This window comes from Vitis vinifera, chromosome 7, assembly GCF_030704535.1.
Source record: "Vitis vinifera cultivar Pinot Noir 40024 chromosome 7, ASM3070453v1".
Classification (NCBI taxonomy): Eukaryota; Viridiplantae; Streptophyta; class Magnoliopsida; order Vitales; family Vitaceae; genus Vitis; species Vitis vinifera.
Genome location: NC_081811.1, coordinates 22,848,563 through 22,866,499, shown reverse-complemented (window position 1 = coordinate 22,866,499; position 17,937 = coordinate 22,848,563). Strand labels below are relative to the sequence as shown.

The 17,937-nt window shown below is 37.5% G+C and overlaps 3 protein-coding genes across 4 annotated transcripts; 1 reads left to right on the top strand and 2 right to left on the bottom strand.

The window, feature by feature from the left end:
• Positions 1–498: 498 nt before the first annotated feature.
• LOC100247817 (uncharacterized) lies at positions 499–3,000 on the top strand. The gene is made up of 5 exons (XM_002262768.5): positions 499–802; positions 964–1,223; positions 1,383–1,476; positions 1,587–1,698; positions 2,370–3,000. The coding sequence occupies exons 1-5, from the start codon at positions 667–669 to the stop codon at positions 2,542–2,544; spliced, it is 777 nt and encodes a 258-aa protein (XP_002262804.2). The 5' UTR covers positions 499–666; the 3' UTR covers positions 2,545–3,000.
• A 2,702-nt stretch (positions 3,001–5,702) lies between these two features.
• On the bottom strand, positions 5,703–11,100 carry LOC100242679 (zinc finger CCCH domain-containing protein 62). 2 transcript variants are annotated; one of them, XM_059738448.1, is made up of 10 exons: positions 11,043–11,060; positions 10,532–10,938; positions 10,333–10,424; positions 9,517–9,634; positions 7,520–7,581; positions 7,372–7,423; positions 7,160–7,265; positions 6,783–6,881; positions 6,579–6,696; positions 5,703–6,504 (listed from the first exon to the last, which is right to left on the bottom strand). In XM_059738448.1, exons 2-10 carry the CDS (start codon positions 10,675–10,677, stop codon positions 5,927–5,929), a joined length of 1,371 nt encoding a protein of 456 aa, XP_059594431.1. In that variant the 5' UTR covers positions 10,678–10,938; positions 11,043–11,060; the 3' UTR covers positions 5,703–5,926. The 2 variants fall into 2 exon arrangements, with proteins under 2 accessions (XP_059594431.1, XP_059594432.1); XM_059738449.1 differs by having other exon boundaries at positions 10,532–11,100.
• A 1,264-nt stretch (positions 11,101–12,364) lies between these two features.
• LOC100264733 (CDPK-related kinase 5) lies at positions 12,365–17,671 on the bottom strand. The gene is made up of 11 exons (XM_059738447.1): positions 16,881–17,671; positions 16,104–16,234; positions 15,792–15,833; positions 15,509–15,617; positions 15,162–15,240; positions 14,769–15,065; positions 14,577–14,686; positions 13,944–14,051; positions 13,803–13,865; positions 13,535–13,702; positions 12,365–12,948 (listed from the first exon to the last, which is right to left on the bottom strand). The coding sequence occupies exons 1-11, from the start codon at positions 17,439–17,441 to the stop codon at positions 12,808–12,810; spliced, it is 1,809 nt and encodes a 602-aa protein (XP_059594430.1). The 5' UTR covers positions 17,442–17,671; the 3' UTR covers positions 12,365–12,807.
• Positions 17,672–17,937: the final 266 nt, after the last annotated feature.

Sequence of the window (17,937 nt, the reverse complement as noted above, 5' to 3'; positions counted from 1 at the left end):
TAAGAAATTTTGCATAATAAATATGAGAACATCTACTGTTTAGGGATGACAACGGGGTTTGCATTTTTTTTCTATCTTGCCTCTTACTTAAATGGGATAAGTTTGGAAGAAAAAAAATTTAACCTAAGTTGGGTTTGAGTATTACATTGTTTTGAATTTATTTAAATTTTTTTAACACATATAAAATAAAAAATTATCTCTCAGGAAAATAAATTATAAGAACTTATAATAAAAATAAATTTTCATGTAATTAAAATAAAAAAAAAAACGAGGTGAAGTTGGATGCATATGGAAAATTTATACCTTTCCCATGTGATTTATAAAAATTTAAAATTCGAAAATGAGAATAAATTTAGATAATGGGTTGGATGGAGGGTAAACGGCCTCGACCCGGTTGCCATCCCTGGGCTGGCTGTTGTGCGATTCAAGACTAAAACAAATAATAATAATAATAATAATAATAAAGAAAAAAAGAAAAAGATAAAATAATGCCTGTTGCGAGGAAGCACAGTAACGCAGACACAGACAGCGATAGAGGCCTCCACCACACCACACCATCTACTTCTTAAGCTCACTCTTCCACTTGCATCACAGCTTGCCTAATACCAGAAAAAATAAAATAGATTACTTTCTCATTTCAGGTCCTCTTCCTCTTCAATCTTTAGGATGCGCAGCATGGCCAGTTCCGCGTCTTCTAGAGGCATAGTCGCCATTGTTGGCGTCGGCCCCAAGCTCGGCCGCTGCATCGCCCGCAAGTTCGCCCACGAAGGCTACACCGTCGCCATCCTCGCACGCGACCTAGGCACTCCTCCGCTCTCTCTCCTACCTTCGTTTGGTTGGAGAGAAATTAATTGCAAAAAATAAAAACTATTATTTTTCCAACAAAACCTTTTCGGACCAAACGGAGGCATTTCACTTGTTTTTATGTGTTTTGTTAAGTACTAATTGGTCAATGACCGGCAGGGAGGTTATCGAGGTTCGCGGACGAGATAGCGAGAGAGGAAAAGGCCCAAGTGTTCGCCATCAGAATCGACTGCTCCGACTCCAGAAGCGTAAGAGAGGCATTCGAAGGTGTGCTATCTCTCGGATTCGTGGAAGTACTAGTCTACAATGCGTACCAGCCGGTGCCCTGGCATCCCACCAGCTTCACCGACATCCACATCGATTCCTTCCAGAAATCACTCGCCGTTTCCTCCATCGGCGCCTTCCTTTGCGCTCAACAGGTTCTTCTCAATTCCCCCACCCAACCAAAAAAATAAAAAATAAAAATGAACGCACAAGTATATTTTGTTTTCCTTAAGTTTCTAGGAGATCGATAAGCTTGTTACTAGGTGATGTTTGTTAAGCAAACTGTTGAATTGACTTTGGTGAAACGGAATCAGGTGATTCCGGGAATGGTGGACAGAAGGAAGGGCACGATTCTCTTCACCGGATGTTCGGCTTCGCTGAATGGCATTGCCGGCTACTCCGAATTATGTAATTTCACTGAATCTCAGCAAGCCCAACTTCAGTAGTGGAATCTTTTTTGAAAGATTCAGTAAAGAATTTCTTACCTTTTCCTCCTGTTTTTCCACTTAAACAAACAGGTTGCGGAAAATTCGCCTTGAGAGCTCTATCACAATCTCTGGCGAGGGAGTTTCAGCCACTGGGCGTACACGTGGCCCATGTTATCATCGATGGTGTGGTCGGCCCACCCAGGTTCCTTCCCTTTCTTATTTATTTTTCGTCAAGATGTTTGCGTGATGAGTACTGATTCTCCCTTAGAGATTCCCCTTTTTTTGACATTGTTTTCAGTTTTCATCGATTTTTCCTGTTTTTGTTCTTTACGATCACTCGCTGGCCGTTTTGAGACAAAACTACTGTTTTTAAGGGCCAATTTTGTGGTTCTCAGACAAACATATTTTCCCTTTTTTCTTTTTTCTTTTTTCAACAACAGAAAATACAATATACAGCCCATTCATCTTTTTTTTTTTTTAAATATATTATACGAAGAAACTAAAATAATTACCAGTATTTGGCCTAAAAGTAAAATAGAGGTTTACATAATTAAAAAGATCAAATCTTCAGTTTTTATAAGCATGGACTAAGCAGTTGACGCTATTGTCAGATTGATGTGATTCTTGTGAAGTATGGTCCAGAGAGAGGAATTTGCTATCATTATTATATGATTAGTTGTTCAAAATAAATAAGGTTATTTTGTTGTCCAGATTTGTAACAATTCTAAGATACCTCAATTATTCATTTCTCTCCCACCATAAGCACGAAAAAGAAGGAAAAGAGAGAGAGAGAGAGAGGGAGGGGCAAAAAGGCTAGGTATAGCGACCAAAGAGGAATGATTAGCAATAAATAGGTAATGGTGATGGATGCAGGGCGGGAACATCAGGGTCGCAAAGATCGTCAGTTGGGGAGCACCAGAGCGGAGGAGGGGACGGGTCTATGGACCCAGATGCGGTGGCTCAAACCTACTGGCACTTGCACATTCAGGACCGGGCCGCTTGGACCCAGGAGATCGACCTTCGTCCTTGCCCCCACAGGCTCTTCTAGTTCTACTCCCTCTTTATAGTTTTCACCTACTTTGTTTGTCGTTACACTATTTCATTCTTCCTCCTCGCGCCCCCCCCTCTTTTTCCAATTTTTTTCCCCTAAGGTACAAGCAGCCCTCAGCCTTAAGCTGATAGGCAATGTATGCTAAGAAGCAAGACCCCATGAGTGATTGATGGTGTGCACTGTGGGGTCCCATACTTTTCAGAGTTGGTCCAGGGCGTGATTTCAACGCGGTTGTTTTGTAAGGGTCAATGATGGAGCTAGTCCCCTTGTTACGGCTCCGCTGAGTCCCACACCAACAGCCCCAGCCCCAGCCCCATCCCCTTGGTTAAACTTGTCTCGTGCCTATGCTTAGTAATTTGTATTTTGGTGGTTGTTTTTCTTTTATTACGAGAGACTGCATAATATGTGTGATTTTAATGATGAAGGATGAAGAATGTGTGAGAATGTACATAATGTCTCTTTAATTTACTTCTTTGAATCCGACTCAATGACTACTAGTACTTGCAGTGGAAGAAGGAAAAGGGAGGGGGAGGGGCCACGGCAGTGGGCAGTAAAGGAGTTGGGTGGACAAGTTGGGGGAAGAATGGGGTACAGATGGGGACAGTGGATGCATGGATTTTAAAAAGGAATCGTGTTCTAAGTGCGGACACACAAAGTGGATTTATACTTTCTCATTATATATGTATACATAATATGTCCGCATTTAGTATGAGGGGAAGGGACTCGGTCAAAAAGCTCGCTGCGTGTCCATTGCGGTACTTGTGGGCGAAGCCGTCATTGGTTGGGTCCTACTACTCTCTTTGTCCATACACACCATTTCATTAGGGAGAAGTGTGACGTCATCTCAGTTTCAGATCCGATATTCACAAGTCTTATCTCAATCATTATTAGCTCCATTACCGTGCCAACCATGCATTATTTATGCGCCAATTATCCTCATCAAATCTAAAACCAAACTATTTGGGCCTAATGAAAATAAGAATTATCTTTAACTCCGATTAACATCGACTCCAATTGAGTGCCATAGTTGGAGCAGCTTCAAGAAGTCTCAAGATATTCCAACACCTCATTTTTATATAAAACCTGATTTTTGTATATTAAATTTGGCCACAAGACTTTTATGGCTTGTCAATCTTTATCAATCCTTGATAAGTCATGGATATGATATCATAATATAATTAAAATATAAACATTTTTCATCTAAAAATTTAATTAAATCAGGATAAAATATTTTTAATTTTATTAAAAAGAAAAACTAGTAAGAATAAAATAAATTTTCATTATTTAAATTTATTCAAATCTCAACAGTCATATTTATTATCTTAAATCATCATGATAAATATTGATATTTATTACAAAGTTTTTAAACAACATATACATTTAATTTATATGATAATATGAACAAAGATGATATGAAAGCCCAATGACCCTACCTCTTGTTTTACATGTAAAGGAACCTATTCGGACTAGGTTCAATATTGGTTCAACGTATGGTCAACTTTGAAGTGTGCACAATTAATTGGTTTAATATTGAGCATCAAAATTAAATAGAATTGATCTAATCAGTTTTGGTATAATGAGAATTGAACTAATTGAACTTGAAGAGTATTTAGGCCCGATTGGTAGATAGAACCCAATGCGTGGAACAAGTTTTGAATGTCTTAAACCTCTCAGGAGCATTGCACCCAAGTTTATGATGGGACTGGAAAAGAATGGGAAGGTGGCACACTAGGTGAGTCATAAGAGAGAAAATAGTTGATATAAGATTACAGTTAACAAAAGATAAGCCAGAGATAAAAAGTTAAAACAAGTGGGCGGTTTTACACTAGAAAAGTAGAAGGTCATGGTCACTAGGGCATTTATATATAAGTACTTGGAAAATAGAAAACCGTGAGCCAAAACGATATTTTATTAGGCTTTATACTAGATAATCAAAATTATTAAAAAAAATAAAAATTGTTCCGTTTAGATCAATTTGGTTTTGTTCAATTTGATCAGCTTGTCGGTTCAATATGTTTTTTCACACCCCTAGTTGAACCAACCGAATTGTCCATTCCGTCGGGTCATCCAGTTTGATGCAAAACGAGAGCCAGAGCATGGCCTGGTTGATGGTCAATTTGGTAAAGTCGCCCAATTCAACGATTGGACCACGAGGCCTCCTTGACCGCATCAGTCCATTTACCAAGTCAGCAATTGGACCATGAGATCAATCCGATTAGATTCGAATTTAACTTAGTCGAACCGGAAAAGACCATGGTCCAAACACCCAGAAAAGACCACGGTGGAACCAGCTGGTCTAAGTTTTTAACTTTTCAAAACTTTAGATGAACTAGTACTAATTGATCTGTTAGAGAATTAATTGATAACTTTACTGGGGACGACCCATCGCCACCCTAGCAGAAAACCTCACAGGATTTCAAAATTTAAATCAATTGATCCATCCCCCTAATCAACTGTTCACTTGGTCGTACATTGAATTCCTGTTTATAGAGACTGATCAATCACTCCTTTGGAGGATTAAGTCAGTGGCATACGTACTTTACAAACTAAGAAGTGAATATTTGTTGGTTTATGATTTGATTAAATTGTCGAAGATCATGTGACTGATCTCTTTTCAAGTTAGGCTTGATTCATGAAACCCACCTATACAGGTTTATATGATATATTCTCATGACTAGACCCCATCAACTAGAGAAAATGTGACTGGTTTATTTCAGACTGGTTTTTAACGAATAAAATTCCATACATTTCATATTCATTTTTACTTATATTCCCAATCTAGATTTATAGGTTGGTTACTGGACATCACTAATGCTTGGTGGTTCCACTTTGATTATGGATCTTTTATCTCAATCAACATTGAGAATTTTGCAAAGTAAAACCATATTATGAATACCTACAAACACCTACCAAGAAAGGCAAAGATATTGAGTGCCTTGGCAATGGGCATATTATGGATACCTACCAAGGTGATCGATAAAAATGAGAAATGTGTTATAATTGGTTTAAGAACTACGGATAACTAATGTGCAATCTACTCTAGTTTTAGTCCTTAGTGTGCAGTCATGCCAAAGAAGATGTCATAGAGCTGTGGCTCCAAAGGAGTCAAGGTAGTTCATGGATGAATTCCTAAAATTGGAAGACATCAGATCAAAGACAGTAAAAGTAATTCATCAACATATGAACGGGAAAGCTAATCAATGAATGTGATTGTTGCCTCATTATACCAGTTTCTAACCAGCACAATATATAATTCAAAAGATCAGGACTTAACAGTCTAAAAGTAGCTTGTACAAAAACCAATTCCATCAGGAAGAAGGTGCTGCAGAATTCCAACAGGGCGAAACAACACAGCTTTCAGATCCCAGGACATAACATCCTAACGTCGACCAGTGTGAGAGCCTTTCTTCCTTCCTCTATATGTTTCAGTTCCCAAAGAAAATGGATGCACAGGAAAGCGGTTCAAATTTCTTGTTTCAAACTCATTGCGGGGATTTGAATAAGCATGGTGGGTATTATAATTGCTCTTGTTTACCCCCTGATGCCATGATGGAGGCATTACAAATGTATCAGCATAAGGCCTAAAAGGCGGCAATCTCATCATATTTGGAGTGGAGCACATATCATGACTAGAAAACCGGTATGGTGTATTTCCATGGTGAAATTCCATTGGAGAGTGGTAAAAATTGTGGGCAGGATCAGTATGCAACTGGATATTGGAAGCTGTGACTTTAGAGGGATATGAGAGCCTCTGATGCCACTGTGAGGATTCAGGGGCTCTCGACTTTATACTCGCCTGTCCAATTGGAAGGGCCTTTTGACAATGATCATTTAACTTTGCATGTCCCGTTGCTGTAGCCCTTCCACATTCATCAACTCGCTTCCCCTTTCCTGATGTAGTTCTCCTTCTCACTTGAGCCGGTTTTGTATGGTGGAAATGTTTCTGATACCCTTCACCTAATTATCATTGCTGGTTAAGTCAGACAGAAGATCTAGTGTCTCTCCTTCTGTCTCACTCTCTCTATACATACCTCCATTTGAAGACAATTTCTTCTTTGCTTTCTTCTTTGATCTGACAAGTCTTGCTGCAGCACCTCGTTTATGCTTCTCAGCAAGGACTTGTAATCGTTCTGCTTCATTTTTCCAACGCTAGAGTGGGAAAAAAACCATGCAAGTAAACATCACCTTAATAGGATGGTAAACAGAAATTTTCTATCTTGTCAGGAACCTGTTACCTGTCTGAAAGTCTTCAATTTATACAGGTTACGGCCCTTCACAAGCAAGGGAAAAAGAGGAGGCAACTTCTTAATCCCTTTGCTCCACAATACTTCAACCTTGCAAATCATAAATACTAATTAATAGCTGAATCAACAGCAGGTGAAAATAAGACATATGCCACACTGAAATAGCAATAATAATGGTACAAAAAAAGATTATCAAGACTTTCACTCTGATGGAAAATCATTACTTTGGATAAATATAGATCTCCCAAGGACAAATTATTTTGGGCCTAACCCAGAATGTGCAGCACATAACTGTCTCAGCACATGGTTTTACCTCATAATCAACTTAAATTTTCTCCAGAAATAATATCCCATATTCTCAGCCTTACTGTAAATGTATGTTGTTGTTTGGCTGCACCATAGCTTTCCTTAACAATCCTCCCAGCAATAGTTCTCTTGCCTAGAAGCTTCCCATTTCTTTTCACTTTGTCAAACCTGCCCGGAATTATATCCTCAATTTACAAAGCAACGAAATCTAGGACCTGGGATAAATCAGAAAATTCAGAAATTATGAGAGCACATATCTAGGACAAGTGAGTACTTTGCATAAACTTTCTGTGTGAAGAGAACAACATCTCCTTTACAGACATCACCTGCACAAAGAAATAAACTTCTAATTTTCTCCAAACAGAACTCCTAGAAAGTTAACCCAATGCATGGACAGGCACATAAAGGAAACATTCTTTTACCTGTACAATTAACAAAAAATGAAGATTTGGGATAAAGCACTTCACCATTTCCGTCTTTTATTCTGAAATGCAAGACAGACATAAAAGGAATAGTTAGATAACATTAGCAACCAGATCTGTGTATTAACAAAATAAGTAACTGGATTACTAATCCCATCCCCTAAACCCAAAAGAAATAAAAATAAAAATAAAAAAATAAAAAAAATAAAAAAAATAAGAAATGAAGGTATAGAAAATGGAAGTATGTTAAGGCATTACATATAGATTCTTTTGTTTGATTCTTTTTTCTTTTTTCTTTTTTTTTTTCCTTTCTCACCTTTTCAAGCATATTTGATGAAGTGGGCCGTAATTGTAGAAATGCGTTTGTAGAATCTAACAAACAAGAACTCTAAAAACAAAGAAGCACATATGATCCCAGAACAAAGATAACAGTTCAAAAGCATGCTTAGCAGTTGTTCCTCCTTCTCAAGTCACTTCAAAGCTTAGAAAACTCAGAAAGGACAAATAGCATATTCAACAACAGTAAAGCACAATTTGTGAACAACAGTAAAGCACAATTTGGGAACAACATTTGTAAGATTAAAGACAGAAACCTGAACAATAGACAGGTAAAAATGAAACTTGAAATTGAGGAGGAGAAAACAGCTTCACTAGTAAATTCAAATTAAATGCAACACTTCCTACTCATTGAGCATGCTCCCCACCCATGCTGTGTTTAAATGACTATGAAAGGTACACCTAAGTTTATTAAACAAATTCAAAACTTAGTCTCCATCCCTTATGTAAGGCTACCATACAGTTCTACAGGATCAAGCTACATTTTCCATTTTCTAGACAACAAATGCCCCACACAAAAACATCATGATTTTATTTTCCCTCAGGGATAAAGAAACAACATCAAAACTTTCAGCATATGGCAAAGTAGAATTCCAGAACAAGAAAGGTAAAAAGCCAGGAGAAAATTTAGATGTTTTTAAGATCAAATTAAAATTAATTCCCATATGACATAAAGTGCAAAAATAGGCGAGATGGAGAATCAACCAACATAAAGTTCAGTTAAGACACCCCCTAATGAGGAAATGGAGAATGAACAAAAATAAACCAGATTAGTGATACACTAAAGAAGCCCATCCAGATAGTGATTAGTAATCTAAATGCCATTGTTTCCTACCATATATCAAATGAGATTGTAAATCATTTTGGAGGAAAAATATAGATATGTGTGCAAAATCATTTTGGAGGACATTGCAAATTTGCAAGATTTGTGTGAAAGTAAACAGAATGTCATGCCGGAAGCTATGTTCAAGCATTTAAAAGTTAATTATCCCACTTGCTAATCTCATTCAATTGAATATGTTTTATTCATGTTGGTTGATTGGAAGACTAGAACTTGGTAAGTACTGGGAACAATGGTTCTCTAGAAATTGTTGGATGGGAGTGTGGAGAAAGTTGGTAGTTATGTTAAGCAAAGCAGGATATAGAAGATGAAGGTTATCAATCACTAATTGGTAATGGATGTTGCAAGCTAACAAAGGTAACCTTGTGTTGCTTAACATTTAAGACATTATTATAATTATTGAAGGAAAGCATACTTTCCAATGACCCAATGCTACAACTCAGCAACACAGTAAATATACAAACATTTAGTTGAGGTTGTAAGTCAATAAAAAAATAAAGGAAGAAAGAAAGAAAAGAAAAAAGAAGAAACAAAAGCATGAATACACATCTGAAGCACAATGCCTTCCATGTCATTCCCAATCAATCTCTTATTGAACATCAACATATTCTCCACTCAGTAAAGAAAGTGTTATAGCTTTTTATTTCCTCACTGCAAAGAACAATCCTATTTAGGGTCCTTAATTTTTGTGAATTATAGGGGAACAATTTGCAGAACTCTTTAAAATTCCAAAAGGAACATGGCATTACAAACCGCAACCACAAAAAAATCTGAGAAAGGCATGGATAGACACAATTTTTCATTGCAATGAACAACTTACCTCCAATGCTCTTTAATTCTCTCTATACATACTTCCTTAGTTCCTGTTATTCTCAGGCCATGCTTCCTCAAATACACCTTACATTCTTTCAGTTTTAGTTCTTTTATATCACTCCCTTCTGCAGAACACAAAGAGCATCATACAAATACTGGTCACCATATGTTTGGATTTCAAAAAGCAGTAGAGAAAGGGGGAAAAAAGTTCAAATTCTATTATTTCATTTAAGGAATATGAAGAAGAATAAAATATAATAAATATTATTTAAAATTTATATATATTTTAAATTCTTGATCCTCTAGACAGTAGAGGAATAAGGAAAAAAATAACATCTATTGAATTTAAACTTATTTTTTCTATTCTTCTCCTCTTTTTGTCTCTTCCATTTTCCCTCATTTTATCCTAGGAGTCTTGCTCTCAAAATCTCATGAATGTTTGTTCTCATCTTCCTCGGTTTTATTCCTTTGTTATATAGAGATAAAAAATAATCTAAAATAAATAATTTATTATATTTTATTTCCTTCTGCCAAACAAACAAGAGAATTTTCCTATAATTTATTCCTTTGCCTATAATTTTTGAGATTCGAACAAAAAATTAGTTTCAATTTTTTTTCTACTCTTTTGCCCCCAAGAACCTGACACAAGATTAACAGCTGAATTTCTTATGCAGAAAATAAGAGCCTGGACGTGAAGCAAATGGCAATAGCAATGGTGATAAGTGAATTGTTTTTCACACGATTTTTATAATCTCTTTTATAACTTGCTTGTTAAAATTAATTTCTTAACCTAAAAAAGAAAAAGGAAAGAAAGAACCCTAGCCTTGGAGAAGGCGGATGACTCTGTTGCAGATATAATCATCATTATCATCATCATCATCATCGGTTTCCATCACCTCATCGTCACTCCCCTCACTGCGCACAACACCACACCACGCAAGAACCACTACATTACTAAATTTGAAAAAATAAAATAAAAATCCAATGATCAAGAGATAGAAAATGAAAACAATAAACAAGACCTGCAAGTTGAAGCGCCACACTCCTCCTCGTCTTCTTCGTCGTCGTCGTCATCGGAGTCATCTCCCTCGTTTTCCACTTCTTCTTCGTCGTCGTCGGAAGATGAAGACAGGCATATAACAGTTCGCTTACGTTTCTTTCCAGCCATGCCTGGAAAAGAAATCACTAGACTAAAAATCAACCAAAATGAAGGGGAAGGAACTGCTTCTGATTAGAACACCGAAGCGATTAGCCACAACTTTAACTCCATGTCCTAATTCGAAAGATGAAGATTAAAGAAAATAAAAAAAATTAAAAAATAAATAAATAAATAAAAACCCTCCTTCAGAGCTGTTGTATCTGGACCGTCCACGTTAACATGTAGATAGACATCCACGGTCTAGATGCAGCATCCCGATGACCAATCAACCTTCATTTGAAAAATGGAAATGGTAGTGATTCGTGGTGTGCATCGGAATTAATTTTTCAAACATCTTATGACTAAAATCCATAAGTCAAAATTATTTTCCTTACATCTCACGCTTCAAAACCAATCTAACTGATTAAATTTCAATTATTAGACTTGTTTTTTAATATGTTTAGTTACAAAAAAAATAATGTATGTCTTTCAAGAATCATGACCCGTGTCTCTCTAAACAAGGTGGGCCAGGCTGGGCTTCGATAGTCTTGGCTTATGTTTGGACTGGCTCGTGCATCCTTAATGTTAGCCCATTAGGGTTTTGGATCTAGCTTCGTTGGGCTATGGATATGGGATTTTGGGCAAATCTTGTTTTGTACGAAGAATTTACTCTTCACATTGGAGGATTAAAACCACATGGTAATATGATTAAACACAATTTTTTTAGGAATTAATTAAGAGTGCAACTTGAATAAGTCAGATTGGATTAACATGTTCAAAGTCGATGGATAGGTCAGGTCGAATTAACGTGTTCAAAATTAATGAATAACTCAATTTGACCTTCAATTTAAGATAATCAATGTAAGTCCAATCCAATCTTGTTTGTCTAAACTTAAGTTGGTTTAGATTAGATTTTAAGTGATGTGGATGAGATCTAGTTGTATAACTCAAAATTTATAAAAAAAAACAAAAAAAAAGTTCTATATATTTATACCAAGATGTGAATTGCTAATGGAATAAAATTTGAAGATAATAATAAAAAAATTAAAATAAATTTTAAATCTTTCTAGAAAAATAAAAAAGTATATAAGATAATTAATATTTGAAATTCTTTAAAAATGTATAAAGAAAATGAATATAAGTATATAGAAAATATATATTATAAATATTATAAGAATATTAAACCAAATTTAGGTTAAACCCGGATTATTTTAACTTCGGCTCCAATCCAACTAAGATTAGGTTGAAATCGAAAAAACCGAAGCCGAGCACAACCCTTTTTTAAAAATAATTATGTAAGCCCAACCAAATTGCACCGGGCCATCCCATTAACCTCTGGTAAGCCCAAGAGCGATGTCGGACCAAACGTACGTCCCCACATGACTGCACCTTGACCTATGTGTTTGTTATTTCTCCTCTATCAATTCATTTTAACCTGTGTGAGAAGGACCATTACCATGTTTGCTCATATTTCTCTCTTCCTTTTGTTTTCTTTGATACACCTTTACCATGTACGAAAATCCACCAACTCAAGGAAGGCGACATTCTGACAGAAAACTGCCATTGCACCTTTGCTTAAGATTAGAGATTTCTCAAGCCAGCCAGAGTTGAACCAGTTGGGTTCAGGGCCTTCGGTCCAACCGCAAAAATTAGGACATCACTGCATTGCCCCATGAAAATTCATATCGTTTAGTTCTCTTCAGGTAAAATTGGAGAATTTGGGTGGAACACGTTTGAATTAGGAAGTATCGAACATAGCAGATGATGCTACAATGCCAATTCCGACATGTGAGGCCGGTTCGAAAGTCAGAACATCAAATGTCTACTAAACCAGTTGAGAAATATTCTCATCTGCAATTACACACTTAACTACGGCTTTACACAGAAAAAACACAAACACATGAACATTATCACGTGGAAAAAGCAACGAGGGCCACGGTGTTGATCCTCCCAAACTGTTAGGGGTGTATACAAAGCTTGTGCATAGAAACCTAGAAACGATCCCAAAATGACTGGGGGCCCATCGATGCAGTGATGAAAATCCCCAAAGTTTTGAAGCCTCAGAAGTATCTTAACCACCTCATTACCCACTTTTTTTATTGGCAAAAACAGCCTAAGGCAAGCTGGTAGTTCTTCAAGGTCTGGCATGGGCTTAAAATTTTATTGAGCTTTTGCAAGAGCGCGACTAGACACACCATGCAATAATTTGGCAAACCCAAGGAAGCTCAGTTTTCCATCAGTGTGCCTAATCCAGTCATGGAGAACCGCATGAACAGGGACAGAAGGGCCCAGGCCAAGTTCCTGCAACAATATTTCCAAAATACTGGAGATCAGTTTTTGTTTCTTTATGTTTCCCAAGAAACTACATCAAATCAAAGAGCATAGAAGAATGAACTATCCTTCACAAGTGAGACATGGAAGAAGATGAGCTTAAACTTCAGTGTTTCTCCGGTCAACTAGGTAAAAGCCTACAGGGACTTGAGTAATATTTAGTTTTGACATTGAAATCTGATAAAGGCAAGAAAACTCTTGTATTTGCATTCAGCCCAAATGGGACAATGAGCAAACAGAGCACTGAACCGAGTAGGAATAAATGACTACTTCAACAAAACTCTGAGAAACAATTTTAACTGGGGACATCAGATAAAGTTAATTCTGATTATAACAGAAATCGAAATCAAGAATGTTATGTAGTTCAACTATATAGTGGACTCCATTAATTTGTGCTCTGATTTCAGGCTTAACATGATCCCTTAAAAATACTTCATGAATCATTAATCTCCCCATGCCAACTTGAAACACATCTGGACCAAATAAAATCTTCTGTGTCTACTATTAAAACCATATAAAAAATTTTATTTTTTGACAAAAAAATAACCCAACATACCGAAGCCAGTTCCTCAATTACAATAGCCCTGTTTCCATCTTTCTCAAAAAGTTCATAGGCACAACGAGCATGTTGCTCCCATCGATCTAGAGCCTCAAGCTGATGAACACTCAATGTAGCTGCACAGAATTCCTCAAAGTCCATCCTTCTGTATTGAAGTGCATTAAGCTGTCACAGAAACAAGAGAAAGTGGTTAACCACTAGAGAACAAGAACATCAATCACTTCTTCAAGCAATGCCACATATATCGCAATAATCAAACACTTACTGATGCCAGTAAATCATGGACACGAGACTCCTTCATGGCATCCGTTGCATTTTTCATCAAGGCCTGAACAAAGAAAAATGTTCAGAGCATTATTCATAACAAACCTGGATAGAAAATTTAGACACCAGGAAAGAAACAAACCGCTCTGATATTTTCTAAGCTTATGGTGCCATTTTTGTTTGGTTCCAATAGAGCAAACTGCTCCTTCAGATAACAGAGCTCATCTACAGTCAGTGTTTTAGATAAAGCCTGCCAAATACCCATAATAAAAAAAAAAGTCAAACAAACAACCATGGCATATGTGCTAAGACAAGAACTGCTAAAGTTCAAACCTGGAAGCAAGAACAAAGAAGATATGTACACTGTAAAGTTTAGTAAGAAGCATATTAAGGGTCTATCTAGAATAGTCTTCAAGGAAGAATGGCTTCCCATGGTTATTAGAACGACATTGAAGTGCATTAAGTTGTCAAAATTGGGGTGACCCATTGAACCTCTGGTTAGGAAATTTTCTCTCACAACACATTTTAAGTTATAAAATGGAGATATTATCAAGACTAAACATGAAGAACTCCAGAAAGATACAGTTCAACTTGTCAATTATATATGTCACATCAGGCTACAAAACACAAGGAAATGAAAACAATGGAGCTATGCAACAAGGGGATTCCCAACAGCTGCAAAAGAAAAGCCATGCTTAACACTCATGCAGACATGGTAAAATAAATCATAAAAAACAAAAAGAATCTCATATACAAATAGATATAACAAACGCACCCTTAAAGCAGCTTTTCGAAGAGATGATGATCGCATGTAAGCCTTCATGAGTTTCAATATTAGTATATCCAATGGAACTTTTATGTCATTATTTTTAATCCAGGGATGACCTGTAACCGAAGAGTGTGAGTAGCATTTCACAAATAAAAGCACAAATAACCAGCAGTTTTTTTACGGGGTATGAGGACTCACAAAGTGCTTGAGCAGCAGTCATTCTTTTCCGTGGATCTTTATTCAGTAAACGCCTGACAAAGTCTCTTGCCTCAGAAGATAAAGAAGGCCATGGTGGCTCATCAAAACTTGGGTCAGCTTTTAGAACTGCTCGGAAGATGCCAGACTCAGTTCGAGCCCAAAATGGACGGCTGCCACATAATAGGATATAGGCAATCACACCAATACTCCAGACGTCAGCCTCTGTAGTGTAAGATCTATGCAGCACTTCAGGTGCTACATAGTATGCACTACCGACAATGTCATTAAGCCTTTCATCTGCAAACAAGTTGAAACATTAGAAACTGTCATTGAATCCCAGAGTTATTTGAATAAACAGCTAGCAGACTATGGATTGAAGGGCTCAGAACATGCCTGGTTTCACGAAATCTGACAAGCCAAAATCTATGGCCTTAAGTTGTGAGTTTTCATCCTTAGACGTGAACAGGAAATTCTGATCCAGCAATTAACTACACTTAGATGAGAATACATAAATGACAAAAAAAAAATGCAAATACCACATCCAGTAAGAGAAGTGTGCAATCAATTCTACAAAAACCCTCCCCCCTTTCTCCTCATACCAAACTCCACACACACAAACACATGAGAGAGAGAGAGAAAGAGAAAGAGAGAGAGAAGATCAATCCCTCAGTAAGTACTGCACTCGTTCAGGCTTAACTTAACACATGATGAACAATGCACAAATGGAAAATGTATTCCACCTCTGGTTTAAGATCCCGGTGCACCACACCCTGGAGGTGGCAAAATGAGACAACATTCAATATCTGGATCATGACAGCCTTTGCGTCTTCTTCAGTGTATTTGCCACCCCTGCAGAAGTAAAAGATCGCTTAGTTATCAGCCCCTAACCAACTTTCCACTTTTTTAATTTCTCATTTTTCTTGTCCATCTAATGCATCCAAAATCTAAAAGATTCAAAGATTACTGTGTCTCATTATAACTAATACACAAAGAAATACCTTGGATGTATTATAAAAGAAATACCTTGAAAGTATTCTATCCAATAGCTCCCCTCCTTCACATAACCTGAAAAATGCAAAACAATTATAGAATCTTATTATTAGAAAGAGGAAACAACATAGAAACACACTCGATTCATCCCGCTAATATTAAATAAATAGATAAATAATAAATATCCAGAAATTTTTTCAGCATGGTTGTAAGACAGAAACAGTAGCAATTTGTTAAGGAAGAAAAGGCCAAGCAAATCCTCATTGCTGATTGAACTAGTTAACAGTTTAACTTATACAAAGAAAGAGTGTGATGTCATTAAATAAAGCCACCATGAATACTTACTCCATTACTATATAGACATTATCATGGTCTTCATATGCATCATAGAATTGTACTAGATTGTTGTGCCCTGTCAGAGCTCTCAATATCTTCACTTCCCTTCTCACATCCTCAATGGCAATGGCTGTAGTCATCTAGCAACAAAAAGGATAACCCACATTTAGCAAAAAACACAAGTAACCCACTAATATAAATATATATATATATATATAGCGAGAGAGAGAGAGAGAGAGAGAGAGAGAGAATTGAAGATGTAAGCTACTAAAAACACCATAAAAAAATTCCAAGTCACAGCAAAACCCAATTTGCTACAAAACAAAAGAACCATATAGATTTGAACAACTCTTATCAGTGTCCAGCAGGGAACACTTCTACCATCAGCTCTCTATTGTGATCTTTAAAACTATTTACTACTTTCCTTTCCCACTTTACTACTTTTGCCATTTTTTGAAATCTCTCTTCTTATTAGAAATCTTGAAGGTGGCTGGCTGCCAAGGCTCCGAGCGAGCCTGAAATAGGCCATGTTCTCGCAGTCAAAGTGCATAAAAAATGTAATCTTTTGCACGCAATACAATTTAAATATTAGAATTATTGTTTTTCACGATTAAAAATTTTCTACCCACAGATCAGATCTCTAAAATTTTCAAACTGTTCAGTTAAGGATATGAATCAGTCACTCAGATCATTCGTTATCAATCGAAAAAAACCACCCCAAATTCGCATAATTTGACCAAAAAAAGGGAACACAATCAAGAATATAGAACTCGGAAAATGCCGAACCTTGGCCTTTGGTATAACCTTGACGGCAACATTTTGACCCTTAAGCTCACCCTTTTTAAACCTAGCTGAACAGGTGTACCCAAAATGGCCTCTCCCAACCTCTTCCCCAATCTCATACTTGTTCCCGAAATGCTTCGAAAACCCAAAGCTTTTATCCAGCCCCGCCACTCCCTCCGCCGCCTCATTTCCCTCCGGTATAGCCGCCTCATTCGGCTTCACTGAGCCGTGCCGCCGCGCCAACGCAGCTCTGATATGTTTGGCGGGGGACGGAGGGGGGAAGGGCCGCTTAAAGAAGCGCTTCGGAGTGGAGTTGGAGCTCAAATTCGCTGGAGATCTCGCCGGAGACTTCTTGGAGAAGAGGTAGTGCGCTGGACTCGGACTGTAGAAGGGGAAAAAAGGTGATTTCTTCCCAGCCTCCACTTCCTCCCTCCGATTCTTAGGGGTTTCGCCATTTACAGAAATAGCAGCCGCAGCAGCCTGGTCATTGTGCTGAGCAACAAGGTCATCCTTCCTACCGGACACGCTGGGGCTTGGGGAGGGCTTGGAATTGCAGAGACCCATTTTCCACCTCCCCAAACACAATCCCCAGAAACACTAACACACACGCAGAGAGAGTTCACACCAACATTATCTGAATGGAACTTGTGTAGCAATTTTGCCTCCTCCGGTTTTAAGAAGAAGAAAAGTGAGGAAGATGGTGGGGACTGAAGAGAGAGAAAATAGAGGATGCCTACAAGCTGCTAAAAAGGAAACGACGGTGTGTTCGCTTTTGTCGAAGCACCAAACTCTGGGTTTTGGGGGGTTTTTAATTAGCGCGCAACGCCTTTTGCCCACGTGGCATCCATCTGGAGTATGTCGCGGTTGATTAAAATTTTGGTTAATAAGGACTAATGGAGTGGGGACCGGTTTATCTACATTGTCTTCCCTGCAGTTATACCCGGTGGGATTGGAAAATGAAATTAGTAAATTACCCCCCCACCCCCCCTCCTCCTTCTCACACTCTGGCGCGGGCCCATTCACATGAACCCAGAAGCTCGCATTAAATTTGAGGCCTTTC

What these genes read in the sequence shown, in the direction of transcription:
- LOC100264733 (XM_059738447.1), bottom strand. Translation starts at nt 17,441, where the DNA reads ATGGGTCTCTGCAATTCCAAGCCCTCCCCAAGCCCCAGCGTGTCCGGT. An exon ending in ACCGGGATCTTAAACCAGAG is followed by an intron (nt 15,241 to 15,508) that starts GTGGAATACATT and finishes TTGCTGGATCAG; the next exon opens with AATTTCCTGTTCACGTCTAA. An exon ending in TAATTGAGGAACTGGCTTCG is followed by an intron (nt 12,949 to 13,534) that starts GTATGTTGGGTT and finishes ATATTGTTGCAG; the next exon opens with GAACTTGGCCTGGGCCCTTC.
- LOC100247817 (XM_002262768.5), top strand. Translation starts at nt 667, where the DNA reads ATGCGCAGCATGGCCAGTTCCGCGTCTTCTAGAGGCATAGTCGCCATT. An exon ending in CCTTCCTTTGCGCTCAACAG is followed by an intron (nt 1,224 to 1,382) that starts GTTCTTCTCAAT and finishes AAACGGAATCAG; the next exon opens with GTGATTCCGGGAATGGTGGA. An exon ending in GGTGTGGTCGGCCCACCCAG is followed by an intron (nt 1,699 to 2,369) that starts GTTCCTTCCCTT and finishes TGATGGATGCAG; the next exon opens with GGCGGGAACATCAGGGTCGC.
- LOC100242679 (XM_059738449.1), bottom strand. Translation starts at nt 10,677, where the DNA reads ATGGCTGGAAAGAAACGTAAGCGAACTGTTATATGCCTGTCTTCATCT. An exon ending in AATTGAAGACTTTCAGACAG is followed by an intron (nt 6,697 to 6,782) that starts GTAACAGGTTCC and finishes TTCCCACTCTAG; the next exon opens with CGTTGGAAAAATGAAGCAGA. An exon ending in GAAATTGTCTTCAAATGGAG is followed by an intron (nt 6,505 to 6,578) that starts GTATGTATAGAG and finishes AATGATAATTAG; the next exon opens with GTGAAGGGTATCAGAAACAT.